This window comes from Lygodium microphyllum, chromosome 3, assembly GCF_053477565.2.
Source record: "Lygodium microphyllum isolate KBCC chromosome 3, Lygodium_microphyllum_v1.1.10, whole genome shotgun sequence".
Classification (NCBI taxonomy): domain Eukaryota; kingdom Viridiplantae; phylum Streptophyta; class Polypodiopsida; order Schizaeales; family Lygodiaceae; genus Lygodium; species Lygodium microphyllum.
In genome coordinates this window covers 100,783,617-100,806,740 of record NC_141137.1, presented here as the reverse complement: position 1 = coordinate 100,806,740, position 23,124 = coordinate 100,783,617, and the positions used below count along the sequence as shown (strand labels likewise).

Genomic DNA, 23,124 nt, shown 5'->3' with positions numbered 1-23,124 from the left:
TCGTTTTCTATTTCTTTTGCTTAGACCAATAATACAATACCAAACGGCACGACGCGTGCTCAATTGATAAGAGTGAAATTCTCATTCTACTAAGCATACATATATTTAATATGTTCAAACACGCTACATTAATATTCATTCAAAAGCTGTATTTGGCTCTTGCAATTAAGTGTACATGAGTTGAACTATGCAAAGCACATATTGTGAGATCATGTTTGAAAAAATCATATTGGCATAGCTGCTGGAGCATCATGTTCAATTAATAGCTGAAAGGCTTGTTTTAACTGTAGATACGTCAACCACATCAGCATCTGGTACAAACAAGTCAACATCTTTATTTACAGATAATTCTGGCTAGCCCTCGTACAGATAACCCTACACCAGGGGAAACGAATAGGTTTAAACAATCAAATAATGCACTCGTAGTCTGTGAGAATCTTGGATGAAGTACAAATTCAACACAGTTTTACTCTTATTTCCTTAAAATTTCCTTTTAACTCGAGCAGATCATGTAGAGTGTGTGCGAGTCCCTCTAAAAACAATAATGAAACCTGGCATGTGATTCCAGCTAACTTTGCAAATTAACAATTCCTTTTCTTTGGGACTACTTTTTAAAAGGCCACACATTTTGCCCTTAAGAAACAATTAATGCTTTATAGATTTTGCCCCACCAGTACCCTGCTTTGAGCTTCACTTCAGATTGCTTTGACCACATTATGCAATGTTTTCGGCCTGCTTGTCCATCATCCCTATGTACTCTTTTTCTACAAAAACGACTTACTTCCAGGTATTGTGTATAAATATACGGGAGTGTCTAACAAGCCACATGTTTCAACTGCACGTAAAAACAACGTTAGCATTGCCTCTCAATGGAATACAGCATCCACATGATCTGCTCAGAAAACTGAGCAAAAATGTAACTCTTCAAGATATAAGATCAATTGCGCGTGTCCTTCCTCTTGAAATCAGCAAAATACTCTCATTAAAATTCTTGTATCTGTAACCCAGAATAAGCAAATATTCAACAGGTAATTGCACGCCTCAAACATAGTGCAGGCTATTGTAACTTCCAAATATAAGAAAGCCCGGAATCTCATTCCACCTTTTCCACAATGGGCTATTACTCCTCCATTGCATCTCCTTCTACAACAGTCACTTGTTCTCGCAAAGGGATCACTTTTGCGGTGAGCACAGCTGTAAACAAAACCAGATTCTTAGCAACTAGTTTTAGGGCAAACTAGAGGAAAAAGATATAAGAAACAGCCAAGTTTCAACCTGTATGCCCCTTGGCAAACGAGTAGCCCCTCCTACTAACATAACTCCGAGGGTTGGGCTGCTGATAGTTTCTCAAGGACTCCACCCCTCCCTGTTACAGTTCAAAAAGTAAGAAGCAATCACGACTTTAGATTGAGTAACCCTAAGTCCTTTGACCATGTTGAAAAGATTTGCAAGCCATCCTCATGGCCATAGGAATTCAACGTTAAAAAACAGGTTACTTGTGGCACACCTTTGTGATGATGCAAAGGTCTACATTACTGCCACTACCCAAATCATTGAAAATGCCTGAGCAAATAGCTGCTGCCACAAGTTCCATTCCTTCTTCTTTCTGCATAATAAACAGCCATGAGTGACCAACCCTGAGCTCGAAACTCCATACTTGCAAAGACAAATCAATCTAGATTCCTAGTGGAGTAAATTCTTTAATTGTTGTTAGTTTATCTATTCATTCAAGTAGCCCAGCTTTTGATACATAAACTCCCTCAACTTTTACTTGCCAGCCCCTCTGAAGCACATATCCCATAAGAGGAACTAAAAAGATTCACAGTTTCCATAAAACCATTGTATTATGTTACTCCTTAATTGTTCTATGTGAAGCCCTCAATGAAGCATTACTCACTGCAGCGCATCTTTAAAGGATTGACCAGCTGGAAAAATCATGGCCAAACCAAAAATTAAAAGGAAAAAAAACGACAGATGCCACAGTTTTATCCTGTAAACGCTATTCATCATTTATGTACGTACAAATGGCACACATATAGACCTTTTGTTTGGTGAACCATTGTTTCAATTAAGCTGACTGTAAAAGGGGTGACAATGTCAACAAGACTGAGAATAGTCCAACAGGGATTGCTACAAGGATATTAGGAATGTACTTTGAATGTCTGAACACACTCTTGTGGGTCTACTGAGTTCGTGTAAATATCACAACACCATTGAAAAAGAATTTGTAGTGAGTTTTAATGAATTTACATTACTGAATTTCTTTCCCTTGGTGATAAGTTGATAGAATAGTCCATTAAAGCTGGCAAAAACTGATGAATGGTCATACATTGTAGTGGACCCAACACACTACATATTAGCTAGAAGAAAGATAGTGCACACTTCCACCTATATGACTGGATTGGGCACTTGTGTCTAGAACTCAAGCATATCAACACACACAAAAAGGATTCATGCCTTGGAGCGTGGACTATATTCACAAAAATAAGCAATTACAATTGACAAGATGGCATGGTCATGACAAGTTTGTGCAATGTCCATATGCAAGTTGGAAGTTTAGAATGCACATACCTCTGCATAAAGATCTCATGTAAGGGTTCTACAACTATGTTTGAATGTCCTCAAAAAGAGCTTTCATATGATATCCATATCGGGGGGTCCCTAAATTTCAGACACTTCATATTGGCCCAAAAATTCTAGTCCTAAAAGATAGGGATGATATTCTCAAAATAGTATGTATGTGTCTCGATGTTTTCTTACAAAATTTGATTGTTTCTAGCCCTGAAATTTTTCAGCCAAAGAACATTCTTAAAAAGAAACATCCACTACATTATCAAATCTCAATTTCCCCCCTCTCTCACTATTGTTTTTCAAGAAATCTAATCTATAAATTCAAGAAATGTAAAAATGGAATGGGATCGACTCTAGCAAAGGAAAAACCTAGTACATATGATGGTTCGTGAAATCATGATCTACTTCTAAAGTTTATTCATCAATTTTGAATCTTATATGGTCGTGACAAATATAAAGAAAAAGAAAAGATTAGTTTGCAGCTCTATATTTGAGCAACCTAGCCCACACTTGGTGAACAGGGTTGGAATTTAATCATGCTACCCCAAAATCATGGCAATCCTTAGAATGATACAAGGCCGATTTCTTCATATGCATTTCAAAAGAGATGTAAAAATGTAATGGAATCAACTCTAGAAAAGGAAAAATGAGTAATTTGATGACATGAAACGAGGTTTTGGGAGTACTTTTGAAGGTCCAACATTTCAAGAAAATCAACTATAAAAAGCTTAGGAAGTTCCAAGAAGGCTTGCATTTTAAACTTTGTGCTGATTTTTATTATTGTTCTAGTCTCAAGAAACTCATTGACTATACTAAGACATGGGAAATGGAGCAGAATGGCAACATATCATTCCAAAAGAATGATAAGAAGAAAGTGGCTAATCTAAAGTATATTCAGCCTTCCAAGAAGGGCAAAAGCTACAGCAAAAGAAGAGGTAATATGGAGGTATTTTCGATGATAGAGTGGAGGATGATGGTGCACCCTAGCAAACTCAACAATTTACCTCATTGTTATAGTATATCTACAAAGGCTCCTCCATGGCTCGACGATTCAAGCGATGCCCCTCAAGAATGCTCAATCTCAATCAGCAGCAAATACCTGCTGTAAATGAACCTGTAAATGCAGAAAATGATGTTGGAATTGACCAGCCAGCTATTGCCCATGATAATGAGCCACTACATGTGCAGGAACAGCCAAGACAGCAAGCTGTTAATGCTGATTTGCAAGCTGAAATGCCAGGACAGCATGCTGAAAATGGAAATTTGCAGGAACAGCCAGCAATCAATGATCATTGGGTTAGGAGATCGTCTAGGGCTACTAGACAACCTAACAGATTTGTTCCTGGTGCAAACAATGTGGCTGATTATGTCATGTTAACAGACTGTGGTAACCCGTCTTGCTTCAAGGAAGCAATGGACAGACAGGACAAGAAGAAATGGTATAAAGCCATGTTGTCAGAGATAGAATCTCTTGAAAAAAATGGCACTTGGGACTTGGTGCAATTGCCTAAAGGGCAAAAAACACTTCCATGCAAATGGGTTTACAAGACGAAGGTCACTTCCGGTTCCTCACCAAAGTACAAAGCCACATTGGTTGCGAAGGGGTACAAGCAGGAACATGGAATTGACTTTGATAAGATCTTCTCTCCTGTAGTCAAGTTGATTACATTGAGAACCATTTTGGCTTGGTTGCAAGTGAAGATATGGAGTTCATTCAGATGGATGTAAAGACTACGTTTTTACATGGTGATCTACATGAAAACATATATATGCAGCAGCCTGAAGGATTTGTTAAAAAAGGGAAAGAAAAGATGGTATATAAACTCAAAAGGAGTTTGTATGGGCTGAAACAAGCACCAAGAGAATGGTATCATAAGTTTGATACATTCATGCAATCTTAAGGCTTTCATAGAAGTCAAGTGGATAATTGCTTGTACACCAAGAAGGCAACAGATGGCAGCCTGATTATCTTGGTTTTGTATGTTGATGACATGTTGATTACTGGCAGGGATACTCATGCCTTGGATTCACTGAAGCAAAGTCTTCATGGCAGCTTTGACATGAAGAATCTTGGTGATGCAAATCACATTCTTGGCATGCGAATACTCATAGATAGATCAAAAGGCTTACTCTATCTATCTTAGAGGGGAAAACAATTGGGGTATGTGAAACTCAGTGCAGAGGACAGCCCTAGATCTAATGATGAGAAAGCTGAAATGGCCAAGATACCATATGCTTCCGCTATTGACAGTTTGATGTATACTATGGTTGCTACATGTCCTGACATTGCCTTTGCAGTGAGATGGTTAGCAGATACATGGCAAACCCTAGCAAGAAGCATTGGAGAGCAGTGAAAGGTATTATGAGATACCTTAAAGGCACAAAGGAGTTGTGCATCTGCTTTGGGAAGTAGAAGGCATCTGTTGTTGGCTTTACGGATGCAGACTATGCTGGTCATGCGGACTGCAAAAAGTCCACTTCTAGGTATGTGTTTACTTTCACATGAGGAGCAGTCTCTTAGATCTCCAGGCTACAAAAGTGTGTTGCATTGTCTACTACAGTGGCAGCTGCGTATGTGGCTGCCATTGAGGCATGCAAGGAGGCTTTATGGCTTTCACATTTGGTGGGAGAGCTTGGCATCACAAAGTTACATGTTCTTCATTGTGATAGTCAGAGTGCTATCATGCTAGCATGAAATCCTGTCTTTCATGCAAAGACAAAGCACATACAGGTGAAGTACCACTTCATTAGAGATGTACTTAACAGCAAGAGCATTGAGCTTATCAAAGTGCATACAAATGATAATCCTGCAGACCTTCTCACGAAGGGTCTTCCAACAGAGCGGTTTGCTCATTGTCGACAGATGATGGGAGTTGGATAAATATATGTATTTCAACTTTGTATATACCTAGACTTAGTTGATTATTTTCTCCTCTTAAGGCACATTGCCTTTAGGTGGGAGGTTGTTGGAAATAAAGGCCCTTGTGCCTTTAAATGTGCTCCTTTAGGTGGGAGGTTGTTGGAAATAAAGGCCCTTGTGCCTTTAAATGTGCTCGGGTATAAACACACCCTTAGCACTCGTACTTGCACATATATATCTATCTAAAAACCTAAAGGTGCACACTCATCATTGAACCTAAAATCGTGCACACACTCTACTCTGCTCTCTCTCACTCGCTCTATCTCTCCGTGCCTAACAAACACCTACTGTCTCGATCTTCGTGCCTAACCCGTCACTACATCTCCAACTTGAGGACCTTGATCTCCGTCAACCCTGAGTGCTGTCTCTATCACCAGCATACTGAAATCTGTCAAATACGAGTATCAAAGTCTGCTGGAAACTCAGCCTTAAGAAGGCTGAAAAGAATGCCTGAAAAAATGCCCGAAATAGCCAGATCGGCTGCAATATCCGACTACAGCCACATGGCACTGCTGATATGGCACAAAAATGACTCTCAACACTCCCTCTTAGATCCTAAACAAGGCAGCAGATGTAGGGATCTCGAATGTCGATGAAGTAAGGCCTGGGGAAGTGCTTTCGTAAACAAATCTGCAAGATTTTCTTTGGTCTTACAGTACTTCACATCAATGGTCGCATCTAGAAGCTTCTCCCTGATGAAGTGATATTGGATCTCTATGTGCTTTGTCCGGGCATGGAATACGAGATTTCGTGCCAAGGCAATGCAACTCTCATTGTCGCACCGCAAGATAGTAGGACGAGTCTCGAGCAGCCAAGCCCCTACAACAACTGCTGAAGCCACAGAATCTCACATGTGGTAGAAGACACAGCCCGATACTCTGCCTTAGCAAAGATAGGGCTACTGTGTGCTGCTTCTTGCTACTCCAAGAGATAGCACCAACACCCAAGGTAAAACAGTAACCTGTAGTAGGCCGCCGTTGATCCATATCACCTGCCCAATCTCAATCACTCCAACCTGCAAGAACAAGATCAATAGCACCTGTACCGGCTGGATAGAAAATCCCAAGGTCGGAGGTCCCCCTCAAAAACCTAAGTATCCTTTTAGCAGCCTGCCAATGCACCTATTGAGGTGCACTCATGAACCCAGCTAAGAGACCTACAGCAAAACATAGATCAACCCGTGTGTTGAGGAGCCAAATTAAGGATCCAATCAGTTGACGATTGCGAGTAGCATCCGCCAAAGGAGAATCAGAGTGTGAAGTGGCCTTCCAATTCGGATCCATAGGAGTAGAAATGGACCGACAATCCTTCATCTCAAAAGTAACGAAGAGCTCCTGTACATATCTCTGTTGAGATATGAAAATCCCCCTCTGCGACTGATAAATCTCATGACCCAAAAAGAAATGGAGAAGTCCTAAATCCGTCATCTCGAACTTCTGGTGGAGGGCTTCCTTTGTCTCTACGACCTTCCAGGAATGAGCACCTACAATAATCAAGTCATCAACATACAAAACAAACAACACACGACCTCCCTTGGAAGTGTGCAAATAAAGCTGTGAATCAGTCCTAGAGCGATGATATCCCAACTTGGCTTGGAGAAACAAATCAATCTTCTCGTTCCAAGCACGTGGAGCCTGCTTTGAGCCATACAAGGCCTTCTTTAACCTGTAAACCTACCCATCTGAGAAACCAAAGACAGAAGGCTGCTCTACATAGATCTCCTCCTTCAAATCACCATTCAAGGCCGACTTCACATCCAACTGAAAAACAAGCCATCTCCTATGACCAGCCAAGGCAAGAACAGCACGAATAGTTGCCATACAAGCTGTAGGGGCAAAAGTATCATGGAAGTCAACACATGGGCGTTGTGTAAAACCTTTTGCAACAAGGCAAGGCTTGTGCTTGTCCAACGAGCCATCACTATGATACTTGGTCTTGAAGACCCATTTGACACCAATCATCTTCTTATAAGAGAGACAAGGCACAAGGAACCAAGTGCCATTCCGCTCAATAGCCTCCAACTCGGCTTCCATCACCTTCCGCAAATGATCAGACTGTAAAGCCTCCTTCACTGATGTAGGCTCTCTATCCTACATAACACATGACATCAAACAGTAGTTAGAGCAAACAAGCTCCGTAGAATGTGCATGGTACCTCTGTGACCTCCACGGTCCATCCTACGGTTCCCATTTCTTAGGGACTCTCTCAATCCCTGAATCACAGAGAGTGTCATGGGCCCAACAAGGAGGAGGCTGGATTTTTCCTCAGCGCTCCCCATCTACTGAAGACTTGAGTACTTCCACCAGCAAGATCTCCATTGGGGTGGCCAATGGAAGAGAAAACTCGGAATCTAAAGAAGAATCTCCATCAAGAGGCTCTGGCTCCAAAAGAATTGTCTCAAGAGCCCAACTCTCCCCTGGATCTCCAAGTACGGGGTGCTCCTCAACCCCCTCTGTGGCTGGAACTTCCACAAACCGCACATCTTGGTTCATGTAGAAATCCCGCTTTACAGGATCATACAAGCGATAATCTTGGGACTGGAAGCTGTAGCCAACAAAAACATGTCATCGGGAAGCCGCCTCAAATTTGTCACGCTGCGTCTTCGGGATGTGCGCATAGGCATCACACCTAAAGATCCTGAAATAAGAGACATCAAGCTTAGTCCCAAAGTAAGCCTCAAAAGGTGTCATCCAATCAACGGCCAAAGTGGAGGATCGATTCAAGATGTGGACTGCCATAGCCACTGCCTTGGCCCACAGAAACTGAGGTGTCTGTCGGTGCTCCATCGTAGTGTGTGCCATCTCGATCACACTTCGGTTTTTCCACTCCAAAATACCATTCTCTTCAAGAGTGTTGGTACTAGCAAACTCTTGATGAATGCCTCTATCTGCACAAAAATAAGCAAACTCATTAGAAACAAATTCACCACCCTTGTCTGATCGCAAGGTCTTCAATCTCCGGCCTGATTGGGTCTCCTCCAAGAGAAGCCAATCTTTGAAGTGGGAGAAAGCCTCCGACTTCAGTGTCAAAACGTAGACCCATGTCATCCTGCTATAGTCATCTACGATCAACATGAAGTACAAGCTCCCCTTCAAGGACTCATTTCTCATCCACAAAGATCCGTAGATACAAGCTCCGCCTCGAAGCTTTGTTCGGAATCGCATCCCTATGTTGTTTCCCACGAATGCAAGAGACACGTGGCTGCTGGCTCATCACTATGTCCAGCAAACCTCAAGGTCCATTTCTGTGTCTATTTCTGCACGGGGTGTCTATTTCTGCACAGGGTGAGATACTCATAGTTTAGGTGGCAAAACTGAGCATGCCAAAGCTCAAACTGTGTCTGAGAGGTTAAAAGAAGAGAGATATGAGCAGAAGAAGACTTCAATTTGTAGATGTCATTCTCCTCATACCCTGAAGAGAGAACCTTCCTCAATCCACGATCAAGAACTCGAACAATATCACTATCAAACTCCACCAAGAGACCAAGAGAACAAATCTTATGTACCGAAAGTAAATGATACCCTAAACCTGGCACATACAACACCTCAGAAGTGTGGGTACCACTACGTCCATCTGGAATCAAGTGCATCTCACCCCGTGCACAAATAGACATAGAAGAGCTATCTCCTATGAGAATCTACCCATGCAAGGGTCGCAAATGGGCAACACCAACTGTCGAAGGAATCATGTGCTGTGAGGCACCACTGTCCACAATCCACTCTCGATCTTGGGAAGTTGTCATCGCAACATTAGAAGTCTTCGGTGTAGAGTCCTCAATGATCACTAAGTTAGAAAAGCAGCCGATAAGGATGCGGCCACCATTCCAGAATCCTTCGTATCCTTTTTGGTGTCCTTGTCGAGACAATCCTTTCAATGGCCGGTCTTACCACAAATATGGCATGTTGATTCTCTCTCTTTGTCCTTAGATTTGTTGTCTTCTTCCTCCTTTTGGTCCTTCCCCTTCTTCTGAGAGGCTTGACCAATCAATGCCTCTGATTTGGAAGCATTCTATCCTTTCAATTGTTCCTCTTGGTCCAAGACCATAGGAACCAACTCTTCCCATCAAAGAGTCGGCTCCCGCCTTGAAGCAATAAGAGCGGAATAAAAAGTACCAAATCGTGGCGGCAACTGGGACAAGAAAGTGATCGCCATGCCTTTGGAGAAAATGGGCTTCCCCACATTTTAAACCTGCATCTAAAGCTGTCGAAGCTTGTTGATGTCTTCCCGAAGCGAAGAAGACTTATTCACGGACAAGGTCCGCATCTGCACCTCCAAAGAAACCCTCTTCATAAGGGTCATCCGGTTGTACTTCTAGTCAAGCTCCAGCCATATCTCCCGAGCCACCGTCAAGTGCTCTATATGGGCTATCACGGCTGTTGTACAAGACAAAAAAAGAAAAGAACAAATCCTGGCATTCAGCTTGTTCCAATGAGACTAGGCTTTAGTCAACTCTGCACGAGCACTGAAAGAGAGTTGGGACTCATCTCTCACCGAGGGCCGGTTGATCTCCTCCATCACAAGCTCTGCCAAATTATAAGACTCCAAGATGGCCAACATCATCACACACCATATGCGGTAATTGTCGCCATCAAGGAAAGAGCCGGTAAGACAAGCACCTTCCGGTCCATGATCGCCTGGAACTCCACGTCAGTCTCTGTAGACATCTTCACCTGCAATGCCTACACAAACGCAAAAGAAACCCCCTCCGACTATGAAAACGCAGCCTACTGGGGCTCATCTCTACATCCCGAACTTTCTCCGGTCTTGCTGGAGGCGATCAAAAGGTAAAATCTGCACTTGAAGGCCAAAAACACGGCCTTCTTCCTTCTGTAACAACAGAAAAACAATAGCAGCTTCAGCAAATCTTCTCTTTTCTCACACACCCACGCTCGCCTCAGTCTTGTTCTCATGCACAGCTCACTTGCTCGCACTTGAACGCTGAAAACGCAGCCTTGTGTCGTGCTGAAAACTCCTCTTCAGTTAGATCCACCCTAGGTCGGTCCTTCAATGCACTAATACCATGTCAGAGTGAAGCAATGCGGAAGTGAATGACCATGACAAAGAGTGAACAAAGAGAGAAAGAGACAGTGAAACGCAAAAAATCTGCAGTGAAGAATACTGTGTAAGGATGCAAAATTATACACAGGTGCAGAGAGAATATCTGCGTATGTCTCCGACTTGAGGACCTTGATCTCGTCAGCCGCGAGTACTGTCTCTGTCACCAACAGGCTGAAATCTGTCAAATACGAGTATCAAAGTCTGCTGAAAACTCAGCCTTAAAAAGGCTGAAAAGAATGTCTAAGAAAATGCCCGAAATAGCCAAGTCGGTAGCATTGAATGCAGCCGACTGCAGTTGGACTGTCCAACTGCAGCCACATGGCAAAACTGCCACATGGTACTGCTGACGTGGCAGGAAAATGACTCTCAACAATAAGGTGTCATACCAACAACAGTGAAAGTAGGAGATCGATTAAGAATGTGGACTACAATAGCCACATCCTCAAGCCATAGACACTTAGGTGTCTGTCTACGCTCCATCATGGTATGGGCCATCTCGATCACATTGCCATTCTTCCACAATATACCATTCTCCTAAGGGATGTTTGTGTTGGCAAACTCCTAGTGGATACCACGATCTCCACAAAAAGTGAGCAAGCTCATTAGAAACAAATTCTCAACCCTTATCTATTCATAAGATCTTCAGTTTTTGGTCCAATTGGTTTTCCTCAAAGAATAACCGATCTGTGAAGTTGGAGAAAGTATCCGGCTTCAGTTTTAAAAAATAAGCCCATGTCATCTTGCTGTAATTATCCACAATTAGCATGAAATACAAGCTCCCTTTAAGGAACTCCGTCCTCATTGGTCCACAAAGATTGATAGAAACAAGCTCCAAGGATACTGAAGACCGCCTCTAAGCCTTGCTAGGAATAGCATCACGAGTTTTCTTCCCACAAATGCAAGATACACCCAGTTGTTGGCTCACCATAATATCCGACAAACCTTGAACAAGTTGTCCCTTAGTTGCCTTCCGAAGGTAATCGTAGTTAAGGTGGCTAAACGAAGCATGCCAAAGCTCAAATTGTGTCTAAGAGGTAAGAAGAGAAGAAGTCAAGGCAAAAAAAGACAACTTATAAACTCCATTCTTCTCATAGCCTAAAGCAAGGATCTATCTTGATCCACGATCAACAATCCGAAAGGAATCCATATCAAACTCAACCAAGAGACCAAGGACACAAATCTTATGCACCGAAAGCAGATGGTATCCCAAGGCCGGTATATAAAGCACCTCGAATGTATGGGCACCACCCTACCCATCTAGAATAAGATGCATGTTACCACGTCCTTGAATAGGGATAAAAAAACTATCACCAATGAGAATCTGCCCATGCAAAGGCCGCAAATGAGCAACACCTGCGGTAGAAGAAGTCATGTGCCAAGATGCACCTCTATCAATAATCCACTCCCCAAGTGTGTGGAGCCATCAACACAGCATCAAAGGCCTTCAAGGTGGATGCCTCAACCATCTCCAAGTGGAGGAAAGCAACTAATGAGAAAGCAGCCACCGCTCCGAAATCCTTTGAAGATTTCTCCTTCTTCTCCTTGTCGGAGCAGTCCTTCTTCCAGTGACCTATCTTGCCACAAATGTAACAAGTAGACTCCTTTTCCTTGTCCTTCTTTGATTTGTCCTCCTCCTTCTTTGGTCCTTTCCCTTCTTCTGAGAGGACTGACCTATCAATGCCTCTGATTTATAAGCATCGGTCCCTTTCAACTACTCCTCTTGGTTTAAGACCATAGGAACCAACTCCTCCCAATGAAGAGTCTCCAACCACCCTGAGGCAATCAAGGCAGAATAAAAACCACTCAAACGAGGTGGTAACTATGAAAGAAGAGTTATCGCCATGTCTTCAGAAGTGATCACATTCCCTACGTTTTGTCCTTGCATCTAAAGCTGCCTTAGCTTATTGATATGATCCCGCATAGAAGATAACTTGTTAACACTCATGGTTCTCATCTCCGCTTCCAAAGAAACTCGTTTCATGACGATCATTTGATTATACATCTGATCAAGCTCCAACCATATCTCTCGAGCCACAGTCAAATGCTCTATATGGAAGATCACAACTATAGTGCATGAGAGAAATAAAAATGAGCAAATGCAAGCATTTAGTTTGTCCCAATGCACCTGCTCCTTTGCTAACTCCAACTTATCACTTGTAGAGAGGATGGTGGATAGCCTCCGTAACAAGATCTGCCAAAATTAGAGGACTCCAAAATGGCAAGCATCAAAACACACCAGATGCGGTAGTTCTTGCCATCGAGCTTTTGATCTGATGGAAGAGCCAATAACACGGGCACCTTCCGGTCCATGATCACCTAAAACTCTCTCTTGGCCTCAAAAAACATCTTCACCCAAAATGCTTGCACAAATCACAAAAAACAACCCCCTCTGACTGTGAAAACACAACCTACCAAGGCTCTTCACCGCTCGTCCTGCTCCTTCACCCACCGAAGGCAATGAAAATGTAAAATCTACACTTGAAGGCCCAAAACGCAACCTTATTCCTTCTCAAACAACAAAAATCAACAACAACTTCAGTAACTCTGCTCCTTTCTCGCACGCCCACACTCGCCTCAACCTTGTTCTCATATGCAACCCTCCTGCTCGTCCTTGAACTCTAAATGCAGCTTTCTATCACGTTGAAATCTCCTCTTCAAGTAGGTCCACCCTTAGTCATGATCCTTCAATGCTTTGATACCATGTTAGAGTGAAGTAGTGCAGAAGCGTATGACCAAGATCGAGAGTGAACAGAGAGAGGAGAGAGAGAGAGAGAGAGAGTGAAACACAAAAAATCTGCAATGGAGAATGTTGTATAAGGAAGCAAATATGTACACGAGCACATAGTGTATGTTTGTGTATGTCTCCACCTCAAAGACCTCACAAGCTGTGAACCTCAAAGTATGTGCAACAGTCTCTACAATCAACAATCTGGAAACCTATGATCACAATATATAAAAGTGTCTGGAGATTGAGTAAAATAAATAGCCGAAAAGAAATGCTAAAAATAGTGCAGGTCAGCTACATTAAATACAGCCGACTGCACAGAAACTGGCTGATTGCTCCTGCTATGCCGCATGGCACCTGCGATGACTGCTACTTGTTGTGCTGTTGATATCACCTGCTGTACGACGTGTCCTGCCTATTGCAACTGCATAGAAATCTGCCACGTGGATATCCTACTTGCTCTGCCACACAAAATTGCTCGCAAATATTTATGGTTGCCTATCCAGGGGATGACAATCTCTAGTAGAAAACAAGATGACCTGCACAAATAATCTGGCTATAATAAATGCAGTATGGCTGCATTTAATGCAGTGAAATGATGACACAGAAAGTCCTGGAGGAAATCACAATAGTCTAAAGGTTGTACAACCTCTCGCAAGGCAATAGAGGCTATGAAATGCCTAACAAACACTAAAACACTAAAATGAATGGAGACACAATCAGAGCTCCTATGTCCTTATCAAACTCTGAGGGGCTCACAACCAAGAGATGACTGACTGACTGGCTGACTAAAAAAGGCAGGTTAACAAGATCTGTGTATAAAGCTCACTTGAGTCAATGATGTCTAGGCCCATAAAACATTAGCTACTCTATCAAACTCCAACGGGAGTTAATGAAGCACAATCCCCACTAGATGAGCCTCTCAATGGGCAAAATGCATGTGCAAGAGCTGATCTGAAACATGTGTAACACAAAGTAGAAAAGACCAAATAGTATCCTTCAATTCAAACTTCATTCATTGGAGCTGACCATAGAGGCTCACAGCTCACATAGTCAATAGAGCCTCATACATAATCAATGACTTCTCTCATACCTTTAAAGCTGTCCTACAAGAGGTAACTACCAAAAGGACCCCTTAAGAAAAGTACCTAGTAAGAGTGGAATATGCATGAGCATCATCTGTATCCCAAGTAAGTGTCACAAGAACATGAAATTTTGAGATGCTTTAGTCTTGCTAATAACATTTAATTTAAGTTACTAATCAAATGAGCAAGTTTATCTGGCACATGTGATGCACATGGCAGTTATTTCATGGTGACAACCCAAGGACCTCGAGGATGCAATGGATGTCAAAGACAAAAGTTATGATAAGTCATGGTAACTAGACTTTGGTGGTCAATTGGTGCCAGTATGAACCCTAGGATACTTGTTTGGCCACTAAGTGTCAACGGTGACACTAGGGACTAGGCATTAATTAATTAATCAATGCCAGTCTAAAGGTCAACAAAGGTTGAAAACTACTCCAAGTTGCAAATGGCCTGGCTAATTTAATCATAGATAAACACATTTAAATTTTGGCAGGGTCAAAAGGGCTGAAATTGAATTTCAAAATTAAAAAACCTTGCATCAAATTTAAAACGTGCCCATCCATAATTAAATTGGCTAGGCCTCTTGCAACCTAGAGTGGTCCCCATTGCCCAACCTCTGTTAATCCTTAGACTGGCACTGATTAATTAATTAATGTCTATTGCCTAGTGCCACCACTGACACTTAGTGGCCAAACAACTATCCTAGGGTCCAAACTAGCACCAACTAACCACCAAATCCTAACTCGCATAACTTATCAAAACTTTTGTGTTTGACACCCATTGGTGACTGTATTCTCAAGGTCCTTGGTTTGTTAGCATGAAATAACGGACATGTCCATTACATGTGCTGAACACCCTTGCACATTTGATTGGTAACTTAATCAAGTGTTATTAGAAAGATTAAAGCATCTCAAAATTTCACGTCCCTATGACAGTAAGAATTGCTTCCTCATGGGTATCGCAGTCCCAATCATCTAGAAGAGCAATTGGAATCTAAGGCCACACAAATAGCTCATGAAATCACGTACCACATGCTCTTTTGCACAAACCATGCTTTCATAACGGCACTCTTTTGCACAAACCATGCTTTCATAACGGCACTCCAAGTTAAGTAACCATGACCATGAAGCTTATCATCAATAGAGCAACATGGAGGTGCCATTGGAGAGAATAGAATGAGAAAATAAAGTAAAAAGAGATACAAAGAGTACAACCAAAACACAGCATAATTGTACTTGTCATGAGTTCACGCGCACAAAAAAGAACAGCTGATCAAAAACGGCTTCTGAAAATAGATCAGACAAGCCAAACACAACCAGATTAGGATTAGACACAGTATTATCAGTCTGAAAATATTGTCGCCCAACCTGCTAATCTGCTAACATTGTGAACCTTGCATTAACCATTCTATTAGAGAGATAAGATGCTGTACCATACAGATCAATGTGCTGAGGCACACGTGCACACAGACAAAAAACACAGAGGATGTGGGGGAGGGGAGGGATAGAGAACTCTACTGTCAGGTCTTCCTTGTATCTTGATTCGAACATGGCCATGGCAGCCAGTGATCCTGAACCCATAGTTGCAAAAGGTAAAGTATCTGTGGACCCATGAGGATACACCTGTTTTAGGCAGTCAACAGACATGTGTTCATAGGTATGCCACAAGCTTATTTACCAAAACATGATATACAATAGTTGCCAATGGCAGCAGTCCTGACCACTCAGATCAAACAGCAGTTCTGATCAAATGATAAATTTTGGTGCACTGCAGATGAACTTACAGCATGTAAATGAGGTCCTGTGACATCATATCCACCAAGAACTAACGCAGCACTAACATGGCCTTGATATCTGCATTATTGACACGATGCCAAAATTATTGTAAATGACGTGTAAAGGCACTATACGAATTACTATCCTTCACATGATGCTCAGTTACCTGAAAAGGTGTGATTTCAATAAAGTCAATGCTGTCACAACTCGTGAGTTCCGTCCTGTGGCATACCTATGTAGCTCCAATTGAGAACTCACCATATCTGTCCAGAAAAAGAACTGTTACTTTTTGAAGCAAGTGCAGAAAGAAATGGATCCCTGATCATCATGCAAAACAGGATAACCTGAAAGTTAGAAAAACAGCATCCTACCAGTAACATTTTCTGCATCTGCAGCAGTCCCGGCCCCACAGCAGAAGATGTTGGGAGCCAGTTTGTGAATTTTCTCACAATTTTTATCAGCAACAATGGGCCCCTCTGTTGCCCGAGTGTCTGCTCCCAAAATAACACCATCCTAAAGATAAAACAAAACGTTTAGAACACCATGCAAAAAATAAAGCAGATTGGAAAAACAGAAGATAATCATCCCTGTGAAACAAGCTATCCCTCAAAACACTATAGTAGGCATGTTGTTTGTATATTCTATTCCTTTTGTAAGTGAAAATGATCCCTTCTCTTGCCCAAGGGTCTAGCCTGAAATAACACTATCCTTTCAAAGGAGACAATAACAAACATATAAACACCAAAGACGTGAACATTTGAGAGTGCACAGCGGAAGAGGAACATGAACACGGAGAAAGGGTTACAAGTGGTCATATCATAGGTTCACAATCGCCCACGGCCTAATTTATGGGCACTCTCTTTATTCTTTATTTGGTAATTGGCCAGCCCATTTTGTGGTAGGAATCTATAAAAGGAGGGAGTGTGGCCACAGTCCATTATCCATTCATGTACTTGCAAATTCTTGGTGTGGAGAGAGGGAGCTTGTGGAGTGTGAGTTGGTGCTCAACCATTATACTCTAGTTCCTATTCCCAATTACATCTTGCCCATTCTCTCTTTCATCAATCTTGTGTCCTTCATTATTACGCTGCATGTTTTGCTCTTCTAAAATAGTATCAAATGTTTGAGGTTCCTTGACTGAGATTTTTTACATGAGATCTGTTGTCTTCCCATGGCTAAGTCTCTCTCAATCATGCATTGACTGTGACTGTGTTTGACCAGGCTGGCTGCTTATTACACATGTTCGTGACTTGTGCGAACTGTCGACGAATCTGCTGATCTGGCCTGACGGTACACTCCTGCCTGCATTTGATTTCCTGCTGCTGCTGCATTTGCATTGCATGCTTGCATTGTCATTTGCCAACCTTCCAAATTCCTGCAGGTTGCATGTGACTGACGCACACTGGACATCTCTGATCATTTTTCTTTGTGCCGAACATCTCTGACCAGCATGCTCTGACTTCACTACATATATTAATGTTGCCTGTGGTTTCTGCATTTTGACATTGTTGATGCTATTGTCGTGCAGTCTGGTGGCTGTAGCATTGGTCCTCGCCTATGCTTCCTGCTATGGCAACTTACATCATTGAGAAGCAAAGCTCTGAATTTGAGTGCAAGGCAATTTGGCAGGCTAAAGGTCTAGCAGCATGTACACACTTGAGCTTTAAATGACTTCCTCCTGAGACAGCAACATCTATGCAGAAGGGATGTTTGGGTATGAAGGTTTAGCAAGGTGTTGTTTTGAAGGAGCAGGAGCAGCACAAGTGCCTCTAGCTCTTGTGAAGTGCAAGGGGACACTTAAAAACCGTTTGGATAGGTGGAGACTTTGATCGTATCATTAATTAACCTCAATGCATGTATTTGCATTATTACTACTTCCACATCTGTCTCTCTCTCTCTCTCCATCCTCCCTTCCCAAACAAGAAAAAAATTCAAGAAAACAATATCCTCTTTCCTTTTCTGTGGGGTTTGTGTTGTGCATACTACTGGTACCATATGATCATCCCAATGCAGCTTGTATATAACTTCCTTTTGTTCTTATATGAGCTGAAAATACAATGTTCTTACTGTCAAGCAACAGAGAAAGTAGTGTCAAAAAAGTAGCCTTGCAGCCGCCGATTTGGGCTAGCCTTCAGACACCTCAAATTAGCTCCCAAGAGCACCCAATGACAAAATCACATCAAGTTGTTGAGGAGAAAATGCAACCACCCTTGGGTGCTTAGGTTCCTCTATTAGGCATGAATTCTATACTTAATATCTAGCATTACTCAGCATGTATTACACTTTAGGACTGATTGTAACTAAGCATTTTAATTCGTATTTCTCCTCTTTGTTTTTCAGTATGTTCTGGTAGTCTGCCATTTTCTTTTCTTAGTCTGTCATTTCCTGGTTGTGAGCTTCATTAGAGTTTGACGGAGACATTGGAGCTTTGACAATCATTTCCACTCTGTTTAATGTGCATTTCCTTTGTCAATCAGTTTTAGGTGTGCATTTTCTTCATCTGCCAGGTGACTGACAATATGGACAGCCTCTGTAGGGCGCGATCAGCCCTTGATTGCTGCAATTAAAACATTTACTGTAGGTGCAAGACGGGGAAACAAGAAGGGGAACAAGAAGGAAAATAACAACAAGAAACAAGATGACAAGAAGAATGAGAAGAAGTCGAAGCCCAAGTGTCCACACTGTGGGAAGGGCACCCACCCCCAGGAGAAGCGTTGGAAGAAGTAGCCCCGTTTGAAATCAAAGACTGGTTCAAAGGACTCAAAGGCTACCCTACTATCAAGTTTGTTTTTTTGCATCTATTTAAGATGGAGAATACTGCTTTTGCTTCCTACACCGAGGAGAAGTCATGGCTCATTGGCAATGGAACCACTTCCCATATGATCTACTGTCAAGATTGGCTTCAGGATCTTCATTCTCAAGGGGGTTCAGTCACCATAGGTGACAACTCTTGTGTTCCAATTCATGGACAACCATTTTCCCTTTGCCCAAACTTAAGGCTTCAAAGGTCAAAATCCTTTATGTCCCAGATTTGGGCTTTAATCTTCTTTCTATCCATGGTTTAACACAGCTAGGTACTCGTGTTTTCATCACATAGGATGTTGTGACCGTTGAGGATTCTTCTATAAGTTCTATTCTTTGGACAAGTACTCAAGAGGGTGGGCTTTATAAGCTCATTGCCCTTGCTACATGGACTTCTCACGAGCTTGGGCTACTATGGCATGCCCATTATGGGGAACCGAACTTCGACTCCATACGCAAGGCTTCTCAAAAGAAGTTAGTGGAGGGTCTCCTAGATTTTCCTCCTATTCGCACTTTGTGCCCTAACTACTTATGAGCCAAGCAAGATAGGCAGCCTCATCCACAGGTTGCCTCTCAGAGGGCTAGAGCGCCGTGAGAACTGGTCCACACCGACTTATGTGGATCTATGCCCATAGCCTCCCTTGGGAAGGCCAAGTATTTGATATCAATTATTGATGATTTCAGTAGATATGTGTGGTTGTACTTTTATGAGTACAAGAGTAAGGTGCACTCCAACTTCTACAAGTGGAAGGTGTTTGCTAAAATGTAGACATCTTTCAACTTTCAAGGTTTGAGATCAACAACGAGTTTCACTCTAACATTTTTCTAAGTTTTGCAAGGATCACGACATTTGGATGGAGTATTCCCATTCGAACTTGCCATTAGAGAATGGTGTGGTGGTGCATGCCAATTGGACCATGCTTGAGATGGCTTGATCGATGTTGACAAATTGAAGTCTATCTCGCTCTCTTCGTGGTGAGGCGGTTGCTACAGCGGTGCATATCCACAATGTCTCCGACTTCCATATTGTAGACTCCTTCTGAAATTTTCTTTGGGAAGAAACCTTCTATGTCCCACTTTCACGTCTTTGGATGTGATGCTTGTGTCCATGTGGACAAGAAAAAACGAGATAACAACGAGCTCGGCCAGAAGGTAGCATGGCTGAAGGTTGGTTGGTGTTCGAGGCGCTAGTGCATATTTCACAATACAACGTTCTTGGGTACAATGACGAGTGTATCTCTTTAGGTTTTTAGATAGATATATATATATGAAAGTACAAATGTGTTAAGTTCACACCCATGCACATATAAAAGGCACGATGGCCCTTTATTCCCAACAACCTCCCACCTAAAAGGCAATGTGCCTTAAGAGGAGAAAAGAATCAACTAAATCTAGGTATGTACAAAGCTGAAATACATATATCTATCCAACTCCCATCATCTGTCGGCAATAAGCAAACCCCTCTATTGAAAGACCCTTCGTGAGAAGGTCTGCAGGATTATCATCTGTATGCACTTTGACAAGCTCAATGCTCTTGCTATGAAATACATCTCTAATGAAGTGATACTTCACCTATATGTACTTCATCTTTGCATGAAAACAGGATTCCGTGCTAGCATGATAGCACTCTGACTATCACAATGAAGAATAAGTAACTCTGTAAGGCCAAGCTCTTCCACCAAATGTGAAAGCCATAAAGCTTTCTTGCATGCCTTAGTGGCAACCACATACTCTACCTCTTTAGTAGACAATGCAACATACTTTTGTAACCTGGAGATCCAAGAGACTGCTCCTCCTGTGAAGGTAAACACATACCCAGAAGTGGACTTTCTGCAATCCGCATGACCAACATAGTCTACATCCGTAAAGCCAACGACAGATGCCTTCTAATTTCCAAAGCAGATGCACAAATCCTTTGTGCCTTTGAGATATCTCATAATACCTTTCACTGCTTCCCAATGCTTTTTACCAAGGCTTGTCATATATCTACTAACCACTCCCACTGCAAAGGCAATGTCAGGATGTGTAGCAACCATAGCATACATCAAACTGCCAACAGCTGAAGCATATGGTATCTTGGCCATTTCAACCTTCTCATCATCAAATGTAGGGTTGTCCTTTGCACTAAGTTTCACATATGGAGGCAATGGAGCCCCAATTGATTTCCCCCCTTCCATATTGAAACATTGCAAAACCTTGGAGATATACTCCTGCTGAGATGGATAGAGTAATCCTTTTGACCTATCTCTAAGTATTCACATGCCAAGAATGTGATTTGCATCACCAAGATCCTTCATGTCAAAGCTGCCATGAAGACTTTGCTTCAGTGACTCCAAGGCATGAGTATCCCTGCCAGCAATCAGTATGTCATCAACATACAAAACCAAGATAATCAAGCTGCCATCTGCTGCCTTCTTGGTGTACAAGCAGTGATCCACTTGACTTCTATGAAAACCTTGAGACTACATAAATGTATCAAATTTATGATACCATTCTCTTGGTGCTTATTTCAGCCCATACAAACTCCTTTTGAGTTTATATATCATCTTCTCTTTCCCTTTTGCCACAAACCCTTCAGGTTGCTGCATATATGTCTTTATACAAATCACCATGTAAGAACGCAGTCTTTACATCCATCTGTATGAGCTCCATATCTTTGAGTGCAACCAAGCCCAAAATGGTTCTCACTGTAGTCATCTTGATTACAAGAGAGAAAATCTCATCAAAGTCAACTCCATGTTCCTGCTTGTACCTCTTCGCAACCAATCTTGCTTTGTACTTTGGCGAGGAACCAGAAGTAACCTTCATCTTGTAAACCCATTTGCATGAAAGGGTTTTTTGCCCCTTAGGCAACAACACCAAATCCCAAGTGTCATTTTTCTCAAGAGATTCCATTTCTGACAACATGGCTTTATACTATTTCTTGTTGTCATATCTGTCCATTGCTTCCTTGAAGCAAGACGGTTCACCACAGTCTATTAACATGACATAATCAACCACATTGTTTGCACCAAGAACGAATCTGTCAGGTTATCTAGTAGCCCTAGACGATCTCCTAACCCAATGATCATTGTTTGCTGGCTGTTTCTACAAATTTCCATTTTCAGCTTGCTGTCCTGGCATTTCAGCCTGCAAATCAATGTTAACAGCTTGCTATCCTGGCTGTTCCTGCACATCCAATGGCTCGTCATTATGGACAGTAGCTGGCTGATCATTTCCAGCAATATTTTCTGAACCCATCATCTATACCCCATTTCACCCTCGTCACCATATCCTAGGAAAATGCATTTACAGGACTTTGCTCAAGTTTACTGCGTTCTTCTTTACAAATGTGCACAAACGCTTCACAGCCAAACACTTTCAAGTGTGCATACAAAAGTGGCTTGCCGACCACACTTCTTAGGGAACTCCCCCCTCCCAAAGACCTGTTTGGTGACTGATTAATCAAGTGTACGACTGTCATAACAACCTCTACCCAAAAACAATGGGACATGAGACAACATCGTACAGACCTTATCGTGTATGGTCCAACTCATACGCTCTGTAACTCTATTTTAGGATGGATTATGAGGGGCAATGAGTCCCTCTTTATCCCTTTGCTGTCACAAAATGCTTGAAAGGCCTTAGACACATATTCCCCCCCATTGTCAAAGCGAAGACACTTAAGTGTCTTATCAGTCTGATTTTCAGCCAATGCCAAGAATTTTTAAAACTTGTCAAGCACTTTGTTTTTGCTACGAATAGGATAAACCTATACCTTCCGTGTAGCATCATCGACAAAGGTAACAAAGTATTTCTTTCCCCCTAAAGATGACTTTGGCATCTGACATACATCAAATGTACTAACTCTAGAGGAGAAGATTTCAAGAAAAGAGACTTCTTATGAGACATCTGTGCATGTTTACCATAAACACAATAATCACAATGCTCAAAATCAGTATAACAAAGACAAGGCAAGTAACCCAAACGAGAACACGCTTTCATTCTAGTTTGACTCATGTGTCCCAACCGACCATGCCACAAAGAAACACTTGGCTGCTCGGTCACAGTGACAATATGGTAACACACACTAGATACAGGAAGTGGATACAAAGTATCACTCTTGCAACCTCTGGCAATCACTCTAGATCCCTTACAGCTCTTCAATTTTCCATCACCAAAGGTGGTATGAAATGTGAGAGTGCG

At 42.1% G+C, this 23,124-nt stretch overlaps 1 protein-coding gene across 1 annotated transcript in view; it reads right to left on the bottom strand.

The window, feature by feature from the left end:
* Positions 1–842: 842 nt before the first annotated feature.
* The window catches only part of LOC148038675 (proteasome subunit beta type-7-A-like), a 39,305-nt gene continuing 17,023 nt past the window's right edge, over positions 843–23,124 (bottom strand). The window contains exons 2-8 of the mRNA XM_087674262.1: positions 16,509–16,650; positions 16,304–16,400; positions 16,146–16,215; positions 15,880–15,984; positions 1,508–1,606; positions 1,276–1,366; positions 843–1,194 (exon numbers count right to left, since the gene is read on the bottom strand). Coding sequence (XP_087530388.1) covers positions 1,121–1,194; positions 1,276–1,366; positions 1,508–1,606; positions 15,880–15,984; positions 16,146–16,215; positions 16,304–16,400; positions 16,509–16,650 — 678 coding nt within the window. The 3' untranslated portion in view covers positions 843–1,120. The remainder of the gene's footprint in view (positions 1,195–1,275; positions 1,367–1,507; positions 1,607–15,879; positions 15,985–16,145; positions 16,216–16,303; positions 16,401–16,508; positions 16,651–23,124) is intronic.